General features: G+C 47.5%; 10 protein-coding genes across 10 annotated transcripts; 4 read left to right on the top strand and 6 right to left on the bottom strand.

Annotated features, from left to right (window-relative positions):
* Positions 1-113: 113 nt before the first annotated feature.
* Positions 114-1,666, bottom strand: glkA (glucokinase glkA; the record flags this gene model as incomplete). Its single annotated transcript, XM_057169613.1, has 2 exons — positions 114-1,406; positions 1,484-1,666. The coding sequence occupies 2 exons, from the start codon at positions 1,664-1,666 to the stop codon at positions 114-116; spliced, it is 1,476 nt and encodes a 491-aa protein (XP_057017004.1).
* Positions 1,667-3,516: 1,850 nt separating this feature from the next.
* N7466_010223 (Mic19 family protein) lies at positions 3,517-4,440 on the top strand (the record flags this gene model as incomplete). Its single annotated transcript, XM_057169612.1, has 3 exons — positions 3,517-3,575; positions 3,777-3,834; positions 3,901-4,440. 3 exons carry the CDS (start codon positions 3,517-3,519, stop codon positions 4,438-4,440), a joined length of 657 nt encoding a protein of 218 aa, XP_057017003.1.
* A 533-nt stretch (positions 4,441-4,973) lies between these two features.
* On the bottom strand, positions 4,974-7,670 carry N7466_010222 (ribonuclease P/MRP protein subunit POP1; the record flags this gene model as incomplete). The annotated part of the gene is made up of 2 exons (XM_057169611.1): positions 4,974-7,268; positions 7,335-7,670. The coding sequence occupies 2 exons, from the start codon at positions 7,668-7,670 to the stop codon at positions 4,974-4,976; spliced, it is 2,631 nt and encodes an 876-aa protein (XP_057017002.1).
* Positions 7,671-9,500: 1,830 nt separating this feature from the next.
* On the bottom strand, positions 9,501-11,664 carry N7466_010221 (putative MFS drug efflux pump; the record flags this gene model as incomplete). The annotated part of the gene is made up of 8 exons (XM_057169610.1): positions 9,501-9,911; positions 9,964-10,094; positions 10,148-10,520; positions 10,591-10,970; positions 11,027-11,183; positions 11,242-11,300; positions 11,363-11,441; positions 11,497-11,664. The coding sequence occupies 8 exons, from the start codon at positions 11,662-11,664 to the stop codon at positions 9,501-9,503; spliced, it is 1,758 nt and encodes a 585-aa protein (XP_057017001.1).
* A 1,098-nt stretch (positions 11,665-12,762) lies between these two features.
* N7466_010220 (PaaI family thioesterase) lies at positions 12,763-13,712 on the bottom strand (the record flags this gene model as incomplete). Its single annotated transcript, XM_057169609.1, has 2 exons — positions 12,763-13,140; positions 13,302-13,712. The coding sequence occupies 2 exons, from the start codon at positions 13,710-13,712 to the stop codon at positions 12,763-12,765; spliced, it is 789 nt and encodes a 262-aa protein (XP_057017000.1).
* Positions 13,713-14,233: 521 nt separating this feature from the next.
* On the bottom strand, positions 14,234-16,100 carry N7466_010219 (ubiquitin-specific protease UBP6; the record flags this gene model as incomplete). Its single annotated transcript, XM_057169608.1, has 3 exons — positions 14,234-14,295; positions 14,352-16,028; positions 16,085-16,100. 3 exons carry the CDS (start codon positions 16,098-16,100, stop codon positions 14,234-14,236), a joined length of 1,755 nt encoding a protein of 584 aa, XP_057016999.1.
* A 362-nt stretch (positions 16,101-16,462) lies between these two features.
* Positions 16,463-17,434, top strand: N7466_010218 (actin-related protein 2/3 complex subunit 4 family protein; the record flags this gene model as incomplete). Its single annotated transcript, XM_057169607.1, has 8 exons — positions 16,463-16,494; positions 16,561-16,718; positions 16,787-16,849; positions 16,903-16,979; positions 17,079-17,161; positions 17,224-17,266; positions 17,326-17,370; positions 17,426-17,434. The coding sequence occupies 8 exons, from the start codon at positions 16,463-16,465 to the stop codon at positions 17,432-17,434; spliced, it is 510 nt and encodes a 169-aa protein (XP_057016998.1).
* Positions 17,435-18,316: 882 nt separating this feature from the next.
* N7466_010217 (uncharacterized protein) lies at positions 18,317-18,711 on the bottom strand (the record flags this gene model as incomplete). Its single annotated transcript, XM_057169606.1, has 2 exons — positions 18,317-18,610; positions 18,688-18,711. 2 exons carry the CDS (start codon positions 18,709-18,711, stop codon positions 18,317-18,319), a joined length of 318 nt encoding a protein of 105 aa, XP_057016997.1.
* Positions 18,712-19,558: 847 nt separating this feature from the next.
* On the top strand, positions 19,559-19,858 carry N7466_010216 (uncharacterized protein; the record flags this gene model as incomplete). The annotated part of the gene is made up of 1 exon (XM_057169605.1): positions 19,559-19,858. One exon carries the CDS (start codon positions 19,559-19,561, stop codon positions 19,856-19,858), a length of 300 nt encoding a protein of 99 aa, XP_057016996.1.
* Positions 19,859-21,078: 1,220 nt separating this feature from the next.
* Positions 21,079-21,819, top strand: N7466_010215 (uncharacterized protein; the record flags this gene model as incomplete). Its single annotated transcript, XM_057169604.1, has 1 exon — positions 21,079-21,819. One exon carries the CDS (start codon positions 21,079-21,081, stop codon positions 21,817-21,819), a length of 741 nt encoding a protein of 246 aa, XP_057016995.1.
* Positions 21,820-26,228: the final 4,409 nt, after the last annotated feature.

Below are 26,228 nucleotides of genomic sequence, written 5' to 3'. Positions count from 1 at the left end.
CAAGATCACCAATAGCTACTGGCCCAGCCAGTGATTAAAGCCCAAAGAAGTGGAGTCGTAAGGTGAGAAAAGGTTGAGGTAATTGAATAGATATCAAATGTAGGCCTCAGGGCTTATTCACGGGGGTTTTGCAAAGTCTCGTCTTTGCTGGCGACCAAAGCGATCAAGGCAGCACCAACACCGCTGCCGTCCTTGGAGATTCCAATGCGGACCTTCTTCTCACCCGCGGGGCCGACTTCGGCGACTTCCCGGAGAGCGTCGCGCATGTGACCCTCGAAGTTGGGGTAGAACTCGACCACACTGCCGTCAACACCAATGTCGACAATGTCATCTGTCTGGAGCTTGCCAGTGTGGATAAGGACAGCCGCGAGGGGAACGGCACTGAGACGAGCGGCACGTTTACCGATAGCGTGGGTCAGCACCTTGACCGCTTCACAGTCATCATTGGTGGCGTTGTCAATGTTCAAGTGGTCCTTAAGAGCAGTCTTGATCTCGGTCATCTGGGAGGACTTATCGGCCTCGACGGCACTCAGCAAGCTGGTGTCAAGACCCCACTGGCGGTAGAGAAGGCCATCGGAAGTAATAGCGGCCTTGGAGGACTCGAAAAGAGCCACCTTGGGGTTCTTGTGCAGATCCACTAGAGCGCGGCGCAAGATCTCACCCAGGAACATTCCAGAGACTCGCTTCTCAAACATCTGAATTCCGGGGTTGTTGCTATCCGCATCCAGGTCACGGTCATAGATGGTGCTGGGAAGCACGCTCAATTGGTTATCGAAGCTACCCCACTCAGCGTTGATGATCATCTCGCCAGTGTGGGTATCATAGTGCGCATTCTTCGAGTGCTGGAGCTTGGTGATATTCTCAATCTTCTCGACGTAGGCACCGTTGGTTCCAGTGCCGAAGATAGCACCGAGAAGAGTACCAGTCTCTCCGGGGGAAGTGTAAGAACGAGCCATCAGAGTACCAACTGTGTCGTTGACGAGCGCAGCCACGCGAACGGGCAGGTCAAGGTCATCAATGGCGGACTGAAGCAGGGCGCATACATCGTGACCAACGGCATCGGGGATGTTGAAGCCCTTGGTCCACCGAATCAGAGTACCGGAGTTGATACCATATTGACGGACGGGGAAGCTGAAAGTGAAACCGAGGTCGAACAGCTCCTCCACGCACTTGTCCTCTCTCCGCCGGCGCTGGTGGGCCTCAAAGTGCTCGTTGTGGTGAATGCGCAAGAAAGCCTCGATCTGGCGTGCGAGGAAAGTGAACAGGTCCTTAGAGGTTCCGGAGGCCATGAGTTCCCGTGGGATCATAATCTTGGACTGGGTGAGGTTGAAAGTGGTATCGCCATGCAACTGAACGGAGCACACACGGAAGTTGGTGCCACCCAGGTCAACGGCCAGATACAAGCCCTATGTCAGAAAGGGTCAGCTTCTGGAGGAAGAAAAAGGCCACTTGGGAAGGGCACAGTCAGATTGCATTACGGTACCTTCTCAGTGCCATTGGGTACAGCAGTCACGAATGTAGGAATCTGGCTTAAAGTGGTGTCCTCCTTTGCCAGACCCTCGTTAGACTGACGGATATATTCAGCAACTCCGCGCTGAACCTGAGCAGCGGGGTAATCGAACTCGCGCGCAATGCGCGTGGCCTCGGCCAACAGCGGGGAGGACATGGTGGGGTATGAAATGGTAAAGAATGCTGGCTTATAGAGGATAGAGAAGAAGAGATAGGAATAAGAATCTAGAGAGAAAGAGTACAAATAAGAATGAAACTTTGAGATGTGCAAAGAAGAAAGAAAATAACCAAGAAAAAAACGGGGGAGGGGTTCACATTTCCATGAGGTCAGTTCCCTTGGCGGGTCGATTGCGGTACGAGAAACTCGACTACGTATTTGCCCGCCACTAAGACATTTCTACACTAAAGGGAAAAAAACACCGGGTTCGCCGGACATGCATTTTCCCCAGAGTCGCTTTTTTTGTTCTATTTTTCTATTTTTCTTGTATTCCTTGTTTTCTTTGTATTCTATTGTTCTTCTCTATACCAGATCTATAAGTTCAATTAAGGGACGTTCCGCATGCAGGTGCTTCTGCATTCCACCAGGTCACACAGCCATTCCCTGTTACACATCGCCGTTTTTATTTTTTTATTTTTTTATTTTATTTTTATTTTCAGTGACATGTGTCTGCGTCTTTTTTTTTTTTTTTTTTTTTTTTAACAATGACGGCATAACTCCATTTCCTTGAAACCACGGAGAAGGTGTGGGGAGTGGCTGTGAATGGTCAATGGCTCTCACTGGGACTTCTTTCCCCGACTTCACCGGTGAGCGACAGTGGTTAAGAGGAAGCGGGAGGTCGGGGGAATTCGAACAGGGGACGGGAAAGGCAAGGAATCACGGGGAAGCACTCGGCTTGCGCTGCACAGGGTCGTATGCAGGTGCTCGGGCTAAGGGATTCTCCCGTATGGTGTTATACCATACTGAAGTTTCTCTATAGACAGGGATGAAGACTGATTCTGATCTGGCTGGGATGTTTCGGGATGGGTCGGCATCTCATTCTCGGCTTCCCACTGAAAAAAGTCGGGTGGATTGGCCCGAGTGGACGGAATACCGAGATTTAAATGAATACTCCAGTATGATACGGAGCACGGAGGAGACAGTTCTCATTACCAATGGAGTGGATTCGTAGTCTTGACCCAAAGCTCCAGTAAAATGGTGGCTTCCCAACGGAACTTTCAACTGGGTCTTACTCCGTATTGGGGGGCCAAGATTGGGAAATGTTCTCCAGAGATTCTAATGCAGATTTGTGGAGATTGAAAACACGTAATCTGTTTTTCCTTATACATAGGGGGGAAAAAAAGAAAATACCTAGGAAAGGAAAGACGTCTAGAATCTCCATATTGACCGACGTCACCGCAGACTTTCAAGGTTGATCTTGTCTATGTTGGACCAAACCTTGTTTTTAAGCTTGACATGTTTCTCTTTACGGAGTATCAGGTCTTGAGAACTGTATGTACAGAGCATACAGAGTAGTGTGTTCAAATATTCAGTAAAGCCACAACTTTTTACTAACTAGTGCGCTTTCTTTTAGCCTTCGATTTGGGTTACATTATGGAGCATGGTCACCCCAGAGAATAAGCAGAGCTGGACATGGTTCATGCGGCATGAATTTATCAAGCTAGAAAAAGGATTGAAAGGACAAAACTATTGTATGGCATTTTGTTTTCACCAGAAGGGCTCCCATCTTGATCTTCTCGGAGATACTAGTGATGCGGGAAAAAAAAAAAAAAATCCAAGCACAAGAAGATCCCCGCAAGTCGGACTTGACAAGAGGTCAATTAGACTGCTATGCGCGCTATAGCTATGCGCGCTCTTCAGCAATCAACTGGTGGCGCCAACTGGTGACCAAAATCAACTCCATGACTAATTCCACGTGACCTGAAGTATCGGAGCTTCGGGTGAACTGCATCTCACACACCCGCCCTTCTCTAGACCTAAATCGACAGCAATCTCGATCATATACAATCATGGGTGCTGGTAGTTCTAAGCCCGAGGCTGCGGGTGACTCCAAGCATGTCTTCTCCAGGTAATTCCCACCGGATCCCCCTGCTCCATGCACCATCAAATGCACACGACAAGCGGGAAACGAAACATGGCTCCGGTTATTGGACATCAATGGATCAAGACCAATTAACACGACAAACCACTCTGCCATGATCTCAATCCCACCAGCCCGCAAAATACAAGTCGCAAAGAACCACCAAAGCTAACAAGAAATCCCATATAGCGCCTCCCCCATCCAATTCTCCTCCAACCTAGTTGAGGCCCTCCAGGGCAGCTCCGAGGTACGTTAAACACTATCAACGCATGAACCTCCAAAGCCCCAAACTCACAAGAACCCCTTCCCACAGACCGACTCCTCCCGCAGCAAGGCCGTCGAGCTCGAAATCCAAAACCGCGTCGCAGCCGAACTCAAGCGCCTCCACGACCGCGAAAAGCAAACCCTCGCCGAGATCGAAAAGCGCATCTCCGAGTCCAAAGACACCGGCGCGCCCCTCCCCATCACCGCCGCCACCGGCCCCGTCGCACACAGCAAGGGCGTCCCAGTCGGCTCATTGAACCTCGATGCCCCCCGTATTCCGTTCGCGGGCCGCGAGCACGACGCCGTGCCTGTGATCGCTGCGCCGGTCGAGCAGCAGCAGACACCCGTTGCGAACCGCGAGATCTCGCGGGACTCAGTCAATGCTGAGATTGAGTTGCTGCGGAGCAAGTTGGATGGACGACGGAAGCTGCTGGATCTCGACGAGGGTGTTGAGAAGGCTAAGGCTGATGTTGTTGGTTGTTTGCGATTGAATGATCGCCGGCCATTGAATTGCTGGAAGGAGGTTGAGGCTTTTAAGAAGGAGGTTGCCAAGATGGAGACTGCTTTTGTGGATCGGATTGTGGGTTAGATTTTGAGGTCTGATTCTGATTCTGATTTTGATGCCGAAAGCTTTGGGTTTCAAATATTGACGTCTTGTCGGTTTGCATAAAGATCTTGTCTCTTTTTTTTTTGTTATCTTTTGGTCCTTTTTTTTGGAAGCTGTCATGGCTGCTGTACTGTATGTATAGATAGCGCTTTTTGTTTTGCCATGAATAGCATGGGATGGAATTGATCCCGGAATGATGATCTACCACGCTGGTTTTTACGCACAGTAAAGTTCCAGATATACCTAGTAGGTACAGTACTCAAGATGATTACATAGTACATACAACTCAGTACTTGAGATAGGTACTGTGCTCACTACTTGGCACCCAGTGCCTACTTTCATATCTTACTTTCACAAAAAAAAAAAAAAAAAACCGCAGGCAGCCGAGTAGTAAAGGGGGGAAAGTATTACGCTACGAAAATTGAAGGCGGAAGGTATGAGGATATCATGACAGACATGGTTCATTCGTCAAGCTTCTATGTATATGATGGTGGTTCGAGATCAGGGTATCAAAATTAGACAAGCTCCCAGTGGCCTAGTCGACCAATCTTCTCTCCGGCCGCACGAACGATACACATTCTCCTTTCATGTTGCTTAACATCAGACAACAAGACCTTTGACAGTAGAATCGATCCAATTCCAGTTCCTTTGCCCTCAGAAAGATTGTAGTTGCCGGTGGTAACGAATCCAATGAGGTCATCCTCAGTGGGGACCTCCAAATAATCCGAGGCACTAGCTTCCGGGGCAGAGCACGCGAGCAATGATTCAGCAAGTTGACGTCGAGCTTCCTCGTCAGACAGTTCCGAAGCTGTCCTAACCTTGCCTTTTTGCTCGACATTCTTATTGGATGCCGAGGCGAGATCCAGCCATTTTTGACGCAAAGAAGGGTCGGTAGGGAGACGGTAGATACGGGCACACGGAACAGGAGTACCACGACTGGAAAGTGTGAGGTGGACGGGGGCGAGCGCGCCAGAGCTTGGGGGGGATTTTATGAGGTTGCTGAGGATGCGATCGCTATTGCTAGGAGGGTATCGGATGTTGTGAATGTTGAGAGGAGGAGTGATGGGAGTGACAGTATCGGCATCGGCATCAGCATCTTCAGGTGCACCACCTGTTGACTTAGCAGGAGCGCCATCGGCAACATCGTTCGACGGTCCCTGAATCAGTCTTTCCCAGTCACACGCCCAGCCATGTCCGATTTCTCCCTTCGGACGACCAGCGCCCAAACTGAGGCTATCAAACTCGGAACGACGTCCTTTCGGCCTCCGTGCCCACTCGGTTTGAGATTTCCGGGCCTCCTTCTGACCCCATTCCCATCCAGCTTTGGTTCCTGGGAAATCACCAGGGAACCACGGCTCGCCAGCCTCAAAGGCAAGCTGCTGCTGTTCCTTCAGGCCACCGAAACGAGGGTTTCCTCCGCTTGAGAGCGGATAGTACATAATTGAGTACCAGACTGGGACAACACATTTCCATGGTAAAAGCACAGTCCAGGATCCCGGAGCAGTACTCCGCTTAGATAGGGGGGATGGCCGGTTTGCCAGTATCATGATCGGAATCTGTGGGTCGTTGGGCTGAGGAGCGGGACGAGTGCCGAGACCAGCGAGGGTTCGGCGGCGATTGATAGCTTTCTGGCTGGGAAGCTGGCGGGCAGCTGCTAAGCGGCTGGGGCGGTCGAAAAGAGAAGATGGCCCTTGTGTTTGGTCAGGGGACCATTTGGCGAGCAACATGGCCAAATCGTTCATGTGGGATTCATTATCGGGGACCCGGAGGGTCTGGGGTGGAAATTGGAGGCGGGGGTCGGAAACAGCAAATGACAAAAGAGCGTTCTGAGGAAGTGAAGATGGGTTTGATACTCCCAGCAAAGAAGACCAGGTAGTCTCTGGGCTGTTGGCTTCTGGGGCCTGGCCATCCGAACGCACAACAGGTCGCAATGCTGCAAGCAAGGTTTCCGCAGAACCAGGTCCGGTGATTTCAATGCTGCCAATGTCGAATCGCAGATCTTCAACCATAACCGGCGGATTCTGTCGCTTCGAAAACTCTAGCAGGTCTGTCCACAGCTGCAAGAAAGCCGAGGGGTGAACCCGGACCCAGAGTTTCCGCCGAGGTTTCTTTGCTGGCCCATTATCACCGGCACTGCCCATTTCGACATCTTCATCTTTAGCCTGCGCACACCAAATCAACGTGACAGGCGCAAGTGGTCTTGCCGAATGGTCCTTCTCATAGGTCCATGCATGTAATGACCGAGTACCAGTTCTCCATTTCTTTCCCTTGGGACCCCATGCCTCATCACCATTAACACCAACCGCTCGCAAAACCGTTTCAATGCACGACTCTCTCCCCTCCAGCTGCACAGTAGACATATAGCTCATGTCCCACGCCACCGCGCCCCTAGATCCGCGCGCTCTATGCGTAGGCCTATAACTCTTCTCCGTAGGAGACACAGGAATAGCAAATCGCCAAATAGGATTCTTGGTTGTCGCCATATGAGCACGCTTCGCGTGAAACATATGAGTCGGCAACCAAGTCTTGCAACGCTGGCGCTTGCGGAATTTAGCCTCTGGCACAGGCGGCCGCGAAAGCTTGTTCTTCTTGATCTTGGGTATTCTCGGAGCCGTGTTGAAAGGATGGCTGCCCTCCTCTTTCAGCGCCGTGGCGGCATCTTGCGCCGCCTTGCCCTTTTTCGTCGCGCGTCTTGTCTTGGACTTGGCATTGAGGTTCTGCAGTCGTCTGGCAGTTTCAAGTCGGATACGCATGATCTGCGTCGGTTTACGTCTGCGTGCGGTAACGGTTGGCGTCTTATCTTCTATCATCTAATCATCCGCGTAGACACACATTAGCTTTGCAGGATGGCAAAAATTTGCTTCGAATCCACCTACCTCTCGCTTTGCTCTCGCCCTCAACCTCCGCGGAACCCGCTTCACATTGTGGCTGGCTGTTCGCCTCCGTAGAGAGCGCGGCACTTTCTGGAAAGCTCGTGTTGTAAGAGCATCTCTAGAGCGCTGCATTCCATTCTCCAGTGCCTGAATCTCGAACGCGCGGGCAGCTGCGTATGCGGCGACGTCAAGTTCACCTGTTATCGAGAGGGCGGCGTCGGTTGATTGGACGGCTAGGGTGCGGGCGTCAAATGTTTTGGCGCGCTTCCGAGATGCGCCTGTAGATCCATGGGGTCCCGAGGCGCTGAAGGGCTTTCTTTTGGCAGGATTGGACGCCATGGTGGCAGCTGGTGGAGGTGCGGAGGTCAAGCACAAGTTGAGATTAAAAAAGTTGTCGGGCTTGGCGCGTCATTGATCGGCAGCCCCACCGTCCGCGATGCACTTTATTTACTGAGGTGGCAGCTGCATAACAACGTCTTGTCGAGTGCTCCTTCTGTATGATTGAATCTTGTGATGAAAAAATCGCCTTTTGGGTTCTGTTGCAGTTACATAGCTATATAGTTACCTGCTACCCATTCCCGCGCTTCTTATTTTTACCGAGTATGTACTCATCTCAAGTACTAATTTTACTATACAGTCTATACTCTTCTCCAAGTACTGCGTAGGTACCCATCTCAAGTATGTAGTACTTGTATACCTCAAAGTCGGATACTAGCACTGGGCTACTCCTAGTTGGTACTGAGCAGATTGTTGGCTAGTAGTGTACTAGTAAATACTATGCGTTATCTATATTTACATACCTCTTCTCCTCTCTCTTAACGCGCCGATCCCCTTGATCTTCTGGTAACCAAGCATACTCTTTCTGCGAATGCTGTTTTTATTCTCTTCAAACTTCACCAAGGTATAAACACCAAAAAATCCTGTTGTTTCCTTTTTCTTTACTTTCCATCTACAATCTCCCATATCCAGCACTCTGTCTGCGAGGAATTGTTTTCTTGTTTCCCTTCTTCCTTCCATTCTGTCACACTATTCATATTTTATTCATCTGCCTTTCATATTTTCCCTACCAACTTTTGGTCATTCAAGGACTATTTAAAACATACCAAGTCAATCAAAGAAGCCTCACCCCTCGTTTAATTCGTCTCGCAACCATGTCAGGCCGGGAGAAGGCCCATAAGATGGTGTCAAGCGCGCCGGGGAAGCTCGTTTGGGAGATCGAGGAGTTCTGCAGGAAGGTTCTTACCAAGTGAGAAGATGAATCTGACATCGATAGCATTCAACTTGTGCTTGATGAAGTCAAGCAATAAGTCCCTCCAGTCAAAGCTCCATTGCGCTCGCTTGCAGTTAGCAAGTTTCACGAGAGCGACGATGAGAAGACACTCCCCGCCGATTACGAGAGGTGATTATTTCCTCGTTGTTTCCCACTACCCTTGGCGTTTTTGTTATAATCCTACGGAAAGAAAACCGATTGGCCATCTGTTGTGATGGAAATTGGCTGGACGGAGGGGCCAACATTGAACGAAGCTACGAAAAGATGCAGAGTTTTGGCTAGCAGGAAAAACAAGAGTTGCAATATCCCTCAACATCGCTGCGACCGGTCGAATGACACATGAGATTCGAATTTCTCAACTGACGCCTCGGAGACTCGGAAGATATGATTATAACGGATTGTGCACACCATCTATCCCCAAGACCGTCCCAGCAGGTCGATCGATTCGGTACAGGCTCGAACACATTGAAACCGCCCAAGAGAATGTTGATTCCTTGGCAATGGCCCAATAGGAACACTAGGAAGAAATGGACCAGGTCCAAAACAACGACATGTGAGATAAAGAACCCCTTTCTTACCTAGAATATACGTACTGAAAATCTGACTTCATACAGCTGCAATGGGTTGGCGCCCGGGAAATCCGAATGCCAGTGCTTGTTGTATTAGTCTAATAAGACATGCTAACGTGCTACACCTACTAATGATTTATTTGCGTCGGGTCCACATGTAATAACTCAAGTGCTCTTCGTTACAAGATTCAAGCTGGAGATTTCATTACATTCCTTGGAAGATTTACTGAATATAGTAAGAACATTGAATTGAAGATTAATAGACAGCCATATAACCAGACAGGCATCAAAGTACACTTCCACAATCAATATATGTTCTCCGTCTCCCGCTCACATCACCACAGCGACATGATCAGTCATGTACTTGGTGATGTCACCCAGGAAACAAGCTGAAATGATGGAAATGACTCCAAAGGCAATACTGACATAGTACACATATTTATAGGATTCGGAGTAAGCCAGCTGGCCTGCTTCAACGATTAGGTTGTAGGCTGCCTCATTGCCTGCAATTCCGGGGATCTCCTTGATATCGTCGAGCAGAGAAGCACCAGTGAGTGTGATGACTTCTGTGATGACACTGACATCTGTAATGTTAAGGTACTGTTCCATGGCGCCGCCAATGTAGTATGTTGCCTTGGGAACAAACTTGGAGATAAAAACGTTGTAGTAGATGGTGTAGCCAATACCGCCACCCACAACACGAATGGATAGAGTGAGAGCCGAGATGGTAGCAATCAGGTCCTAGATAAGTCAGCGGGTGAGCCAATAAATGATTATAAAGGTAGATACATACATCAGGACAAATGATGGTGGTAATGATTGAAGCAGGGACAACAATACCCCCGATTCCCAGACCAGCGAGAACCAGGATTCCCCACATCTGATACATATTGTCGATGCGTCCAATAGACAAAGCACCGCAACCTGAAAATGAAATTAGCCTTTGTGTAGATCTACTTTTGAAAATTGCCACTTACCAGCAGTCATCAGGATACTGCTAATGATCAAAAGCTCCTTGTTGTGTCCTCTGAACACACTCAACAGAACAAGCACAATGCAAGCTCCAACCAGAATGCCAAATCCAATGGGAAGACTCCGAATACCGACCATGACAGGGTCATGACCATAAACATTGAAAGACTCAGTCGGCCAGAACATCAGCACCGAGAAGAAGTTGCAGCCAGAGATGCAAGTGATGACCAGAGTAAGACCCAAGGTTCGTGGTTCTTGCTTCAATCGCGTCGGGAAGATCGGGTACTTGGCGCCATAAACCTCCCAGAATCCGAAAGCAACCAGCAGAGCGAAACCAATGATCAGGGGAGCAAGAACATGGGCCGAGGTCCAGGAATACTGTAAACAGACAAGACGACACATCAGTAATCTGCATAGGCACCAACGAAACAATAATCATGCAACATACCATATAACCACCCCACTGCAATCCAGCCAGGAAAATAATCAAGCCTGTAATGCTCAAGAAGCCACCCATAAAGTCAATCCGCTTGATGATTTCCCTTCTGCTCAATCCAGTAGAGTTGACACGCGGGGGCGGGAAATAGAAAATGCATGTAATCAGGAGACCAAATGCGTTCCACGCAGCGCTGAATGCACCGACATATCGCCAACTGCTGTGGTATGCGATGAGCTGGGCCCAGAGAACGGATGGGCAGAAGGGAACGATGGTGAAAATAAGGACGGCGACGTAGACACCTCGCTTGCGAGTGGGTGCCATCTCGGAGGTTGCAGCGAGTGCGGTCAATTCATTGACTCCGGCGCCTGCGCCAGCAATGGCCATACCAGCTATTTTGGGGTCAGCTCCGTCAGAAAAATTCGCCCTCAATTCTTGGTAAACTCACCGATAAAGATATTCATTGTGTTTGCGGTGCTGCAGATGATCATTCCGATCACAATGAGGGCAGCTCCGATAATGGCGACATATCGACGACCGATCAAATCAGATAAGGATCCGACAAAGGGACAAACTCCCGCGAGGCCGAGTAGATTTGCGAGGACCTTGGTATATATCGGTTAATATGTGGTGGGGTATCTGGGAGGGGTACATTGTACATACAAACCAAACCCACCGATCCGCACCTCCGATGGAGCCGTAGACATAGGGAGGAATGCCTCCTGGAAAGAAAGAGTGAATTAGAATGCGCCCGGCGCTAGCGAAGATAATGAAGATTACGTACCAAATAGATAGACCGGAATTTGACTGCCAGTCCATAAGAATGCCATGGCCGCGAATCCCATGAAGCGACGGAAGGTCATCTTAAGGTCGCATATTAGTATTTCTCACAGAGCAAGACAAATTGTTCGATCTTACAGGAATATCCTTCTCAGATTCTGCAAGTCCGGCCTCATTGGAGCTCGAATAGGCCACCTCCTGGTGACTGTGTCCGCGATCCATGTCACTGCTCTCGAGTGGCACGATAGCATTCTTCTCGTCAACATGCATGTTGGGAGGACCAGCGCCCTCAATTGGACCCGTCATAATGGGCAGATAAGGATATAGATAACACCAGAGTCAAGGGTGAGAATTGGTCCCTGGGAAAGAAAAAAAAAAGAACAAGGATATAACAAAAGGACGAGATAATAAGGGGCAAGATGCGAATTTCAATTTCCACCAAGCGAACAACAAAGATTGTCGATCGACCCACTCAGAGGGGATAGGGATGTTGTTTATAGTTATTATTTGGACAGGGTTACACTACCTTAATAGTGCCCCCAGGTTGATTGGGGCCAAGAGCAGAACTGATTCCGTTCTGACCCATCGGGGCCGTCCGTTGGTTGCTGGCTTGCATTGCGCCAATCAGCGGCTTCAGTGGCGATTACGAGGTCGAGTAGTTGAGTCGAACACGCAATGAAACTGAGAGCAGATAAGCGATAGCCGGGAAAGAAGAACAGAAAACCAGAAAATACCGAGGCTGTCTCGCATAACCTGTTGGAATTGGGGGGCGACCCATAGTAAAGTGGCAGTTTAGAAGTTTAGAAAATGCGGGGGAAAGCGTGGAGAAGGTGGAGTCGAGGAAAATGGAGCCTGTCGAGCATGTCATGAACGCGGGTCTCGATCAATCAATTCTCGGCCTAATGTCCACAATCGGGCACAGCCCCGAAACCATAACGCTTGGGAATGACTTGTGCATTCTTGACATACACTAGTATCTTCCCTCTAAACCACTTCCAAGGGTCTGTGCCAAATGCTTGCCGATTAGAGGCGAATTAATTGGCGAGATGCAGGGTTTTTGATGTCATTAAGCCTTTGTACAAGGGATTTGAATTGATCGCCAGGGAAAAACATGGATATGTAGTACTAGTATGTAAGTAAGATATTATGAAACAGCTGGGCACTCTCACGGATTATCCGAGTATATAATTAACTTGACTGTCTGCTTTCTATATGTACATGGGGGAAGTCCGGCGCGGGGTGGCTTACGGGGCGAAGAAGTTCCTGATACAAAAGTCAAGCAGTCTTCGCACACCGTAATTCTTCACCCCGGGTTGTTCCACACATTTTGACTATGTGGCCCCCACCAAGGGCGCCCAGTCACCGGACTTAATATCTGGTTTACATTGCCACACGGGTCATCATTCAAAATCGGTCCCCAAGTCTTGTCAGTTGGTACTGCTTTGGCACCACAAATAGACCGGTGGCTTCGGCACAGATTTTACCTGCCACATCACGCACTTCACACGTGGTGTATGCCTTCCGGTCCGTGCTTCGTTCCTGGTCCAACCGTGCATGAAAGGTGTAAAAAGCACCCGAATAAACAGGAGCGCGATAGTTGATATTCATATTCGCCGTGACTCCAGTTCGTTCGGGGAGGTGTCGAACAGCGGCTCGTCCCATATTCTCATCCATAATGGTCCCCAAAGCACCTCCGTGGACCATGGTAGGCCAGCCTTCCATACCGGATCCTAGGAAGACCACACTGGTCACCTCCTTTGTCGAGTCATTTGCAAAAACTCTCTATCATAAAGCATAAATGTTAGATATTTTTCGCGGGGCTCGGCAGTGGAAGGGTTCAGAGTTTATTTGTGCTAGGTTCGGGTGTACTAGCTAGGTAAGGGGCTGATAGCTCCTTCCTTGTGCGTCGCTAGCCTCGTATAATGAAAGCCATGGCAACGTACCTGCAATCCTATTCCTCTACTTCCAGCCAATGCCTTTGAAGTTAACCGGTGGGCTTTGCTTTTTTCTGGAAGGCCTTCGTATACACCTGATTCCACGCAATCAGGGTTGTCTCTTAACTCCTTCACGATCGGGAGACTCTCAAAGACGTTTTGAATTTCTTCCAAGTAGATTTTATCTTCCTTTGACCCGGGCTGCGCTGGCAAACCTATTTTGCTATCCAGCACTGCGCCAGCTCCTACTCCCAAAGCTCCAAATATGCTGGCGTAGATCAGGCGTCGGGTCCATCGCGAACGGCCGGAAGGAATTTGGGGTACGGCGGTGGAGGCATGTCGAGTCTGGAACCGAGAAACGACAGTAAGCCTTTGGGTAGGCGCGCGCAGTGGCAACTGTAATATCCGGCGCGAATTCATGGTGGCATGAACTTGAATCAACATTCCAAAAGAGAGAAAGCTGTTTGGGGAAGCCGGAGATCAACCGAGGCTATCATCACGTGAAGATACTGTCTACTATTATCTTTAGTACTATGACGGTCATCTAGTTGGTACATTATCGTAGCTTAGTGGTATGCTGACGGTATCGATCAAACAGGGTGTTGACAGATTATAGTCGTCTACTATGGTATGAAGTACGTGATAAAGTAGTGTGTACTAAGATCATGTATGTTTTGGCTTCAATTGGGTACTCCGTACAGTTATGGTGCAGGGCGGTGAAGCAAGGCGGTGTGGAAATACGTGCAAAGAATAAAGTAGCCAAAGTGGAACGCACTATACAAGTTCTACACAAATTCTACAAGACACAAGGTTTAACAGCCCAAATCATATTCTGTTTGCATTTGAGATCCCAAGGCATATCCATTGTTTCCATAAACATCCACTCATAGTTATCGTTTCTATTCATCTAGAGGCATGTCTTATAGTCATGAATAGTCCAGTTATTCCAAAGTGGGCAGCTCGATGGCACGGTAGAGAAGAATCAAAGCCGAGTGAGACTCGCCTAGAATCAAATATTAGCAACGGGAATATTCAAAGTAACACAAGATAGACACTTACCACCACCGGCCAGAGTCTCAATCTTCTCAGCCTCTACCTCGGTGACTTTCTCATCGTTGAACCACCACCACTTGTTGGTGTTCTCCTCCTCGCGACGCTTGCTACCGGTCTGGCTATCATCAGCCTTTCGGGGCTGCTGTTTGACGTACGCGGTGTAGTGACCACTGTCCGCGCTGGCACCCTGGTGGGTAATCACACCACGGAGTTCGTACAGGCCTGACTGGTTGGTGCCGCTTTCCGAAGAGCCGTTTTGCTTGAGGAGCTCGTGTAGCTCCTTCTTGGCAGCCTTGATAGCAGCCTGCTTCTCTTCTTCGTATTGGGCATCGGTCTTAAATTCCTCTTCCATCTCAGTGTCACCGTCTTTGTCGTTCTTCTTCTTGCCCTTGGCGTCCTTGGTTTCCTCCGCGGTCTTCTTCTTCTGCATTGGTTCCAAGCTTTCACTTGGAGCGCCCTCAGCTTCGTTCTTTCTCTGCTGTTCCTCTCGATCAAGAGCCATTCTTTGGCGCTTGCGAGAGCGCTCGATGTCCACTTCATCCTTGCGGATTTCTCGGACCTTGTCACGAACAGGGACGAGCTGATCTCGAAGCTCATCGGTACAGAATTCCACAACATCAAGCTCGGCCGGGAATGTTACTTTGCGCATAATCTTGGCCTTCTTCTGAGTCTCGCGTTTCCAGAAGAATCGGACGAAATGAACGGTCAAGTATTGCGGTAGGCGCGCGATACGTGATCGCTTGGTGTAAATGGCATTTCGGTCAAGTGTCGGGGACTGCTTTTCGATCTGTTCCTCCAATCCGGCCATAATTCCATCTTGGAGGTGATTGGTGTCCTTGCCAATATGGCAATCCAGCTTGAAGAAAACATCAGATGACTTGTTGGGCTCCTCACCGACCTCCTTAGCTGCAGGATCATCACACTCGGTGACTGAATTGAATTGACCGGCCAGATATTTGTCGACAAAGGAAGTCTGACTTCCTGATTCAGTTCCGTCATTGATGGTCAACTTGGCACGCAGTTGATTGAGGATCTGCGACCAAGCCTCTTCGGCATCTTGCTGCGCATAACCATGACCGTTACGATCACGTTGGGCAAACTGGGGGAAAGCCGTTCGGAGAGCATTGAGGAACATCAAGGGTGGAATCCCTTCCTGGGTCTCCGACATCTGCTTGAAAAGATCCCGTAGCGACGCAGCAATATCCCTAGAGCTATCCAGACCACCTAGACCAAAGCTGCTGAGTCCTGCCAGGTTTGAGCCACCAGAGCTGCTAGTTGGCTGGTACTTCAGAAGCTCTGCTTGCAGCTCAGGAACACCACGAAGAGTCTGGAGGGTGGAATTGAGGTAGCAGGTGTTGCCTAGGTTTTGAAGACCGGCAGGAGTAGCACCTGCTTGTTGTGCCACCTCGGCATCTGTCATATCCTCCAAAAACTTCATTGTCTCCTTGGGTTTACTCAGGGCGTCCTGGCCTCCGGAAGGCGTGCCCATCATCATAAAGGTTTGACCCGGTTTCGCGTTGAGGGAGGACAAGGGTGTATCATCTTTGAGACCGCCCTTGACGAGTACCTTTTGTCGGTCCGGTTCGACGCCAGTCAGGGAGAATAGCTGATACTTCAATGTTTCGCCTGTGGAGGATGGATCGAGCTCGACTTCGTAGCGTTTGCCGCCGTGCTTGATGATAACTAGTAATTTGTAAGCGTGATGGGGAGAGGCCAAATTTGCCGGTTTTGAAACATACTAGGTATGGCTGCCATTGCGACGAGCCGATGAGACTTTTCAAAGCTTTGAGAGGGAAGTGTGTGAAGGTTGAGGTGTAAACAGCTTGAAGGTGATGGAGAGAAGGCGTGGGGCGGTGGCCTGCAAACATACCAAACAAATCCATCGACCCGCCGTCATCATCACCGCCCCCGGGGAGCGGGACGCCAACTCGCCCTCTGCCTAGCCACTTCTCCACGATCTACAAGCCTTTGATCCTCTGCCACCGGTGGTTGCGGATACCAAGGAATACCGTTCAGTGCGATTGAGCTCCTCAAATTGATATAGAGCCCGCTTGCGAAGACCTCGTACCTGGATTGTCTCTCAACCAAACATCAACAACCCCCCCCCCTCCCGCGCCATGTCTCAATCACTCCGCCCATACCTTCAATGGTTTGTGATGGCTCTACAAGAACCTTGACAACCTGTGACAAATATCTGACATTCTGGCTCCTATAGTGTGCGCTCGTCGCTTACGGCAGCCTTGGCAATTTCCAACTTTGCCTCCCAGACCTCCGAGCGTCATAACGTCCCCGAAATCGAAGCGCAGACATCCCCCGAGCTTATCTTGAACCCCCTGACGGTATCTCGTAATGCGGATGAAAGAGTTCTGATTGGTATGTGATCCCAATATCTAGCTAGAGACCGATATTTGTTTGCCCGGGTACTGAATCGCGAAATATAGAACCCTCGGTCAACAGTGTCCGAGTTTCCATTAGAATCAAGCAGGCGGATGAGATTGAGCACAGTATGTTTAACCTGGGAAGATTGCCGCACTCTCCATATTAACGGCCCTGGTAGTTCTGGTCCACAAGTTCACCCGTTTCCTTCAACAACGTGCCGAGTCCTTCTTCATTCTCCGCCGAAAGCCTATCAAGGTGCGTATCCATTTGCCGGGCATACCCACGATGCATATATCCATGACACACAATCTGCGTGTCTGCTTTAGTTGATAACTTGCTGACAATTCAATTTAGGGCTATGACATTTCTTTCCTGATTACCAATGTGCACGTCGAGGCGATGTTGAAGCACAAGCTGGTAGACTTTATTATTCAATTGTACAGTTCTCATCTTCCGGTTATCATCCGCGCACTCCACTAATCCGTCATTCTTTTTTTAGCATGGAGGAAGTCGACAAGGAGATATCCGAGATGAAGTTGTTTGTAAGTGGTGTCTCAATCTACTCTAGTCCCACCTGCCATTTTATACTAACATCCTGCAGTTGAATGCCCGCGCTCGCTTTGTTGCTGAATCTTTCTTGACTCCGGTAATTCTTGCCCATTCAATTTCACCTTCGGATCTTTTACTAATGACCTGCTTAGTTTGATTAAATTACATGGCGTCTTTTTCTTCCTGGCGATGAATAATGCATGCTCCTGCTTTTCCCCTTTATTTAGGTACTTCTGTACATTTACCTCAGGTGGGCAATGATATTGCGGTTTGACTGTGACTTTCGAATCTTCTTCCATGAACACGACGACATACGGTTCAGAGCTACTGAAGAAAGCCACCCACCTCTCTGTTAGCCCAATCTGCCCATCAGACGGGATATCCACCCCTTTAAACGGTAACACCCCACTAAACAAACTAGTACCTATCCCCGAACCAGAAGAAGCAATAAACTTCAAGCTCGTAACCTGGACAAGCCTAGACGACCCCGAGAATCCCCAGAACTGGCCCCGACGCAACACCTTCTAAAGTTCCCTCTAGGAAGCAACTTGAACTATTTAATCTAGGATAGAATCTATAAGGAATTGAAAAATAAACGTCAGATCTACAGGAATCTGCGGATATTCAATTCAATTGATGAAGTGAAATTTCATAAACTAGAGAGGGGGCCACCCTCCCACCCCAATGCCTCCTTCATATACCAAATATACTTTTTAAGAATAGAATGTGTCCAAAAACAAGTAGAAAACCCCCAGAAAACAGATCCGAGGGAACCTCCAAACTCTCAAAAAACAAGTATAAAAACCTCAGCAGAAAAATAGAGGAGACCTTTCTGACTCCCAAGAAAAACTTGTAAAAAACCGTAGAAAATAGGTCTAAGGGAACCTCCAAACTCCCCAAAAAACAGCAATGAAAACCCCAGTAAAAAAATAGAGAAGGCCTTTCGAACTCCCCAAAAACTGGTATAAAAACTTCAGCAGAAAAATAGCGGGGATCCTTCAACCTCCCAGAAATCAGGTCAGCCCCCAAGAACGACGAAATCGTTAAACATCAGAAACCAGCAGCATAGAGTTAGATTTTGACTTCTGAGTGTGGGTAAAAGGAGTCTGCTCACTATCTTCGCCATCGTCGGACATCTCTTCATTTTCCTTTCGTCTCTGCTGTGTATTGGAGGTCTTTTTGGCTTTGGCAATCTTCTTTTTGCCTTCTGGAGATTTCTTTTCTTTGGGCGCTGGTTCCTTTTCTCCATGCACTGGGTGCTCTGGATTGACATCCCGCACTCGGGTCACAGCGCCACAATTCTCGCACTTGTTATTTATCTTCACGGGCTCACGACACTTGCGACAGTCGGCTTTGTAGGAACTCGTTCTCCCAAAAATTGAGGTCGAAGTGAGAGAAAGGTAGGGTAAAATACCTTGTAATAGCCCCAGGCTGCCATTAAGGGTGCTGAACAACTTGAGGTAAATTCAGTGGGGTAAATAGGAAATCGCTGCGTCGGAACAACCCCTTGGTTGAACTGCATAAGAGTCAACCCCACATCTTCACATCAACAGGTAAAGTGAGGAAACGCGATGTTTCAATGAACCTGCCCCCTGCAAAGAGAGTGAAATTGGGTTCGGGTAGAGGAACCAGGAAGGTTCCTTTTCACAAACAAGATTTACACGATTTTCTTCCCGGCGTTCGAACCCGCGTTCAAATCGCAGAGGAGGCAAAAGCAGCAAGACCAGCTGGGCAGGTCGAGCACCTTATCTCGAAGGTTCAGCAGCTAGAAGGCTCACTAATTTCGTTGTCCCGAGTCTATCGGTCACAGAACAACGAGGTCGAGATGTTGAGGCAGAATGTTGAACGACTCGAAATTATCATCGACAACCGGGAATCCGAGGAGTTCGTGAACGACGAATCTGACGAAAAAGGGGGAAAGCAACCAGGGCCCACTGACAGAATGTCTGTCGACATAACGGTTTGATTCCATCGGACGACCAAAATTTTCCTGGACTGGGGGACGGGAAAAATAGATAAGCTCAACGGTCCCTGAGGATCAAGACTACCGAAGAGCTCTCGCATTTGATGGGAAATCTGATGTGCTGTATGGGATCAATATGGAAGGGGCTGGTTAGATACAATCATCGCCCCACACAGTGGACGGCAATTGTCTTGTCGGAGTTATTCTTTCCATAAGAGTATCGATGTAATCTTGGAGGCTGATGCTTCGGCGGGATGGGCCTTCGACAGCCCAGAGCTCTTCCCCTCTAACCTCTCCGTGCCCGGCATAGTGAATAAGCACTATGGATTTGCCGGGTGCCTCTGCTGCGCGTCGGAAAATGGACCGGATTGCGTCATTCAATGTCCAGCCCGGAGTCCGATCCTGTTCGGCCAAGATCTCAACTTCAGCTTGGTCGAGATTAAGTGTGCTCAGGATCGCCTGGAAATTATCGGTGTCTGCAGCGGCATTCGTGTTGTCTCGCTCCCACCGAATGAATACTCAGCGCGAAAGAGAAGTTGTAAGCTCGGCTGCGATTGTTCACAGCGCGCGAGCTATTGCGTCGTTCAGTTGGTCTGCGCTGATGGCTTCCATGGTGGGTTGATGGAGTTATCTTGTAAAGGGAGTGACGTTTGAGTGTGTTTAGAAAATTGCACGAAGAGTTGGGGGTGGGAAGGTAGTAGAAGTAGGAGTTGTCTTGTACAAGTGTCAAGGAGTAAAGTTCGAGTGTGAATACAGGATTACACGAAGAGACGAGTAAATACTAAATCAGTGGTACCGCATGTAACAAAATCTGTGCTAACACTTTCAACCTTCATCTTTACATATAGTTCTGTTAGCGAAGCATACCATATTAAGAAATGACGGTTTAATTTTCCTGCAGCTTTCCAGTATATGGCGGCCGATAGAGGCCACCCCTAGGTCACATCCCAATTTCAACTTTCCGACCGGCAGAAAGTAAATTACGAGTAATTCCAAATTCATATTAGTTTTTGAGCTCCATTATGTATGTTCAGCGCTGCATTATACATTAAATCCGTGAACTCTATTATGTATAATGCTATATTATATTACTTCTCTTTCTCTAGGTAAATTATCACAACAACTGGCAAGAAAGAGAGGCTGAGATCCTAGTCATATAATCCATTCTTAAGTCCCTTCTCAAGACTACTCTCAAGTCTATTCTCAAGTCTATTCTAAAAGTGACCCGTATTTACAGTGACAGGACATAAGTTTCAACACCCCCGAGAGAAGTCCGCCTTTCCCACCGCTTTTAGTAAACATCGAAAGTAGGTGTTCCAACCTTTGGACAAGGGTTTCCAATACCTTGGAACCTATATATGGCACACAGAGCGGAATAGTTATACAATATCATGATTTAGAGTTGTTGTAAGCCTTCTTATCTAGTGGTGGATAGAAAAACCCCAGATGATTTTCTACTGGCAGAATATTATGTAATCGAAAGGGGTGTTAAAACTTATGTCCTGTCACTGTAGATCAAATCGCTTAAGATATTCCTATATAACTAGTATGATAAATACAATGCAGGCGGGAAACAGGGCGGTGAAGTTAGAAATTTGAAACTGGGATGTGACCTAGGGGTGGCCTCTATCGGCCGCCGCACCAGTGTGTAGTATCATCATACCAGGTTTAAAATACGGCACGTGCAGTTACTCTTGGGTGACCAGTCAGCTGACCGCGATTACTTACTAAGCTGTGGACTGGTAACTAAACGCTAGTTAACTGCTAACTAGTAATTAGTTGGTACATTCTATCCCTTTCAAACGTTTCATCAATCACATTCCTCTATTTTCAACCACCACCATGGTCTTACTTGAAGTCACAACTATGAGCCATCCAACTCATATTCTAGACCCAGATGGCGAAGTTATTATTGTATTACGCAATGCGAACTCCCCTTTTGCACAGGTGTCTGAAGATAGCATTCCCGCGGAGAAAGTCCTCGAAGTGAACGCCCCTGAAGAGGAGGTCCCTGAAGAAGAGGTCCCTGAAGCAGATATCCCTGTAGAGGCTCCAAGCGATATTCGCATTCAGGTCTCCGCGAAGCATATGATGTTTTCATCTTCATATTTCAAAAAATCACTCACCGGCCTTTGGAAAGAAAGCATTTCTTACCAGCAAAAAGGCTCAGTTGAGATTACGGCAGACGGCTGGGATTCCAACGCTCTCTTAATTGTTTTTCGTGCAATTCATTGCCAATACAATCAAATCCCTAAAAAGATTACGCTCGAGATGCTCGCCAAGGTTGCAGCGATAGCCGACTACTACGACTGCAAAGATATTCTATACGTCATGACGGATCGTTGGATTGATTCTCTAGCTGAGAAGATCGAAACTGCGTGTTCACGAGATCTTATGCTCTGGATATGGGTTTCTTGGTATTTTCACCTTCCTGCCCGCTTCAAAGAGTCAACATCTGTTGCTATGGCAGGCAGTTGTGTGTTGATAGATGGCCTGGGGCTTCCGATACCCAATACCGTCATTGGTAAGATAACACAAATAGAAACATCGCATTGGCCCTATCTAATCATATTGCAGAATTAATGATCGAATCTAGACATGATTCCATCGAAAAGGTGTTGCTTCGCTTTGATGAAATACGCGATTCTTTTTCAAGCGGAGAAAGAGGATGTAACTTTGAATGCCGATCTATGATGTATGGCGCCTTGACTATGCAGATTCATTCAAGCCAACTTCTCTCGCCTAGGCCGGCGATTCCTTTCTCGAACATCTGTTACAAAGATCTTAGAGCGAAAGCGGTATCATTCAGGGCACCTACATGGTTTGATGTCATCCCATCTATACCGTTTCGTGATCGCCCTACGCATTCTAAGCATATCTGTAATAACTCGAATTTCCTCAACTTGTTCAGCAATTTGGATCAGTGCATAGAGGGGTTGAACATTGACGACCTACCCGAATTATGAAGACCTCGGCGTTATCACTCGAATTGAGGAGGGCTTGAAAGCCAGAAAAAATGAAGTTGGCTATTTTGTTATGATAAAATCTGGGTAGCAATTATCTTCAAGGTTCAAATGTTGGCTTTTCTCTGTGCAGGGCTTTTACATGTAATTACAGGCCAGGTGTAGCTCGCATGGTTTGTGGTCAACGCTGTACCTCGGTACTTCCAAACATTCAAAGATGCTTGCAATAAATATCTGTTCAAATCAATTGATGTTCAAATGTTGCTAGTCGTCTTGAATAATTACTAGAGAAGCCACCTAAGCATCTGGGCAGCAGGAGCTCAAATGCTTATAAGAATATTCAAAAATGGCCTTACATATACGCAGCTACATATCAGAAGATCATGTCCATTAAATAATACTAGTAGGTATATATTCCAGATGTCATGTAGATCCGTGCAGATACCCTCGAAATTCACGGGTGAAATGAAGAAAACTGTTTGTCGGAATATTAAACTTCCTGATCGTCCTTTCAATTCCAATGGTTTATCGAAAAGCAACCAGTTGACCCCACACACGGGTTACTCACCAGAAAATGCCGGGACAAGAATACTACTGATCCATAGTCCTGCATTCTAGCGTCATGACGTTTCCAAAAAAAAAAAAAAATTGACGCGAGCTGGCTTCCAATGATTGAGGAAGCAAATGCTGATCCTCAGGGAAGAATAAAGAGGCGGGTGCGGCTCTTTTCAATGCTCGTGTGCGTATTTCTACAGGATATAAGAACAAACGGTATATGGGAATTTAATTATATTTATTGGAAGTTTCGAAGCTTAAAATCTTCTTCTCCTTCGAAATCGCGAATTCGACCATGAATTTCGAATAAGCACGCGTAAGCATTTGCCGGCCATAAACACCAATTTTGACATGGATACTATTTTCTTGAAGATAAGAGTTGTTTTTTGGGCTGAATTTTCCAAAGGTCAATCAGAAAATGAACATTAAAGCTCATTATTTTCTCGGGATCTAACGGTTTGCTACTTAGAAGTTGAGTTATATACAACGATGGACTATTATTGTTACAGATTTTAGGCTGCAGGCATGGGGGCCTGGAATCTCCAACAACTCATCTTCGTGTTTCTTCGTCATAGGTTGATTGTAGACGCGAAGTGTGATCTACAGTGGTTAATGACTCGCGTAAGTGAGAGATAACTCACCATGTGTCACGATTGGCCGATCCTGGGGGACGGACGTGATCTTAGAGAACCCCCCCCTCACCTGTGGGTATAAATAGTTCCCTTTCTTCTTCTTTCTCTTTTTTCCTTTCTCTTCCTTTCCTCATCCCTAATCAACTTCCTTCCCTCCATCAATTTCCATCACCTTTCATCAGCCTTGATCATCCTTGATCATCATTCATCATCCTTCATCATCATCCTTTATCATCTTTGATCATCTCTGATCACCCTTCATTACTTGGAAACCCCAAACCCCAGGTTTGGGCTTCAGAGTTTGACCTCGACTTTGAACTTCTATTCGAACTTCACGCCCATTCATCATGGATTTATTATGCATCCAATATCTGACACAAAGCTGTCCCTGCTTTCCACCTTGATACTCTGATCATCTAACTGGTCGTTATGGTCAATAATTCTACTTGATCAATTCATCTTGGCTCAACAAGCTTCAAGGTACGCACTCTTTGAGTCTTCGTTCTATCTGCTTGAATACACTGACCTTTCAGAATCACAAGCTCCTCGCGATGATTCATCACAATGATCACCATGATCACCAACCCCTTCTCACTTAAAGGTTGTCTCGACGAGTTATCCAAGGTATGTATGTTTTGATCATTCACAACGTCCTTTTAATGACATGTCAGGCAGTGCTATAGTTCCTTCGGAAAGCCTCTGCAATTTGTTTCTATTGCAATTTCCAGCAATAAATTCTGCCAACTCAATCTTCTGGGAACTTCAACCTTATTCCACAAGTTTGCTCGCACTGATTCTCTTCATCGTCAAGAGACTTTTCCTATTCATCAACTTGGAATTTCACTGAAAAAAAAAACCAACAACAACAAAAGCAAAGAGCAAAAACTCAATCTCGTCAAAGACCGCATCTTTCTTGTCTTCTATTGTGGTGTGGAGGAAAAAGCCACAGGGTCATGAATAGGCAAGCAGTGAAGAAGCACTGGCCGAACATTTCTCATGGGTCAGCCCGTTTCCTCTCTGAACAGGCGTCACGTAGCTGAAAAAGCTTGCGTGTCAGGACAAATTCAGTTGGGATACGGTGCTGGGGTCCACTAACATCTAGCTTCCCTCTCTTTGCTGTGTCCATGGTCGAGTATGTTGCAGCAAACTCACGCCGATCGAAAGAGAAAAAAAGCACTCCATGAAAAGAACAAAAAAAAAGTGCAACTGCAAATGCAACAATCAAAGTCAAAGGAACAATGGAAACAATTTCCATTCGTCGAGGCTTCCATCGTTCTTGTCATCTGCAACCGATCTCCCATCTCAGTCGGTCCTTCAAGACACTTTGATCTCATGAAACTGTCAACAAATCTCATCGACTATCCTGGACACTTCCAGGTATCAAGATAATGATGATCTCCATGTTGTGGCTTCCGGCTGACCTTTTTGATAGTGCAACCCCCTCCTTCCCACCTTGTTGCCATGGCGTTGTCAATTTTCAAAATTCCACTTGTCCTTCCTCGGACAGAGCACCTCCCCAAGACGAAACAACAAAACACAACAGCCATGAATATGCGCTGACAGACGGCTTTGCAGTTAATGCAAGAAACAGCCGCCACGGAATGCCTCGATTCCTATTCTGCTGGGTGGAGCCACCGCATTTGACAACTCTGGCAAAGCCTTTCTGGGTCTTTTACCGTGCTTTGATATTTACAATGGAGGGATGAAAATAGAGTGTGGGATGGGAACCGGCTCCCAGGCTCTTGATTTCTTGCAGGAAACTCAAGGTTTGTTTGTATACTTGGATCATTTGATACAGTTCATGGCTGATTCTCATCATTCGCAGTTCCACTAAAGCCCAGCGAGGGCGAACGATAATCGAAAAGGATGAGGTGATGGACAGAACGGAGAAGGCAAATACAAGGGTTCGGAATTAAGAGAGTAATTGAGGAAACAAAGTTACATATACATGTGTGGCCCAGATAAGGTTTCGACGACCGCTTGGTACGGTTCACTGGCGGATTGTGAAGTCCCAAGTTGAGTCATTTTCAAACTCCGAGATTGTTTGTCAGTGGGAATATGAGAGGCCGTTGATTCGTGTGTTGCTTGTACTGCCTGTATTCATAAACCATCTTGATAGTCTCCAGTCTGTTGTTCAAGTTACTGGAAACAATCAATAGTATGCATGGTATATGTCAAAATTACAGATTTTCCGATTTTTGCTTCCAATGAATAGGTAAATGTACCCACAACCTGGGAATGACCTCCAAATAAATAAAGACTATTGATTGTTGCCGGGGCTCTTTGACTTTCAAAGACTGGAATCTCCAAAGGTTTTCATGAAAAGGTTTTCAGAGATTCAAATTTGTAGTGCACCGAGTACACCTTCCACCTAGAATATTCGACAACGTACATATAAAGAGCAGCCATACTGTCCACGCGACGAAACAACGACATTTCCAGACTTTCCGACCACAACCTGGGAGTCGAGGCCCGAGGGGTCCTGCATGGGTGCCTCGGGTTTCCAAGCATTCATCTCCTTTCCCCCTTCACTCTTAAATCGAATTGACTACATCGCCATACTCAGAATGAATCACAATAATGAAAGTATGTCATTAGTACGCCGTACGAGAGGTTGTCTGGATTATGTCTGTGCTGCAGGATCTATGCGACTTGTCCGGTTCTCACGCCTGATTTGTTCGAGCGCCCTTTCGTCTTGTACGCAGAGAATCAGGGTGCCATAGCCATAGTGTCGAATCTGAGCATCTCCCTCGCACGAAGCATGTGGATATCAAATACCTTCTTCAACACCAAATTGTCGATGCCGGCCAATGCCAGATTCAGTCCATCCTGACCGATGACA

Source organism: Penicillium verhagenii (genome assembly GCF_028828195.1).
Source record: "Penicillium verhagenii strain IBT 33310 chromosome Unknown utg000010l_segment0_segment0, whole genome shotgun sequence".
In the NCBI taxonomy this organism is placed as follows: Eukaryota; Fungi; Ascomycota; class Eurotiomycetes; order Eurotiales; family Aspergillaceae; genus Penicillium; species Penicillium verhagenii.
Note: the sequence above shows the minus strand (reverse complement) of the source record. Positions and strands in the feature narration are given on the sequence as shown.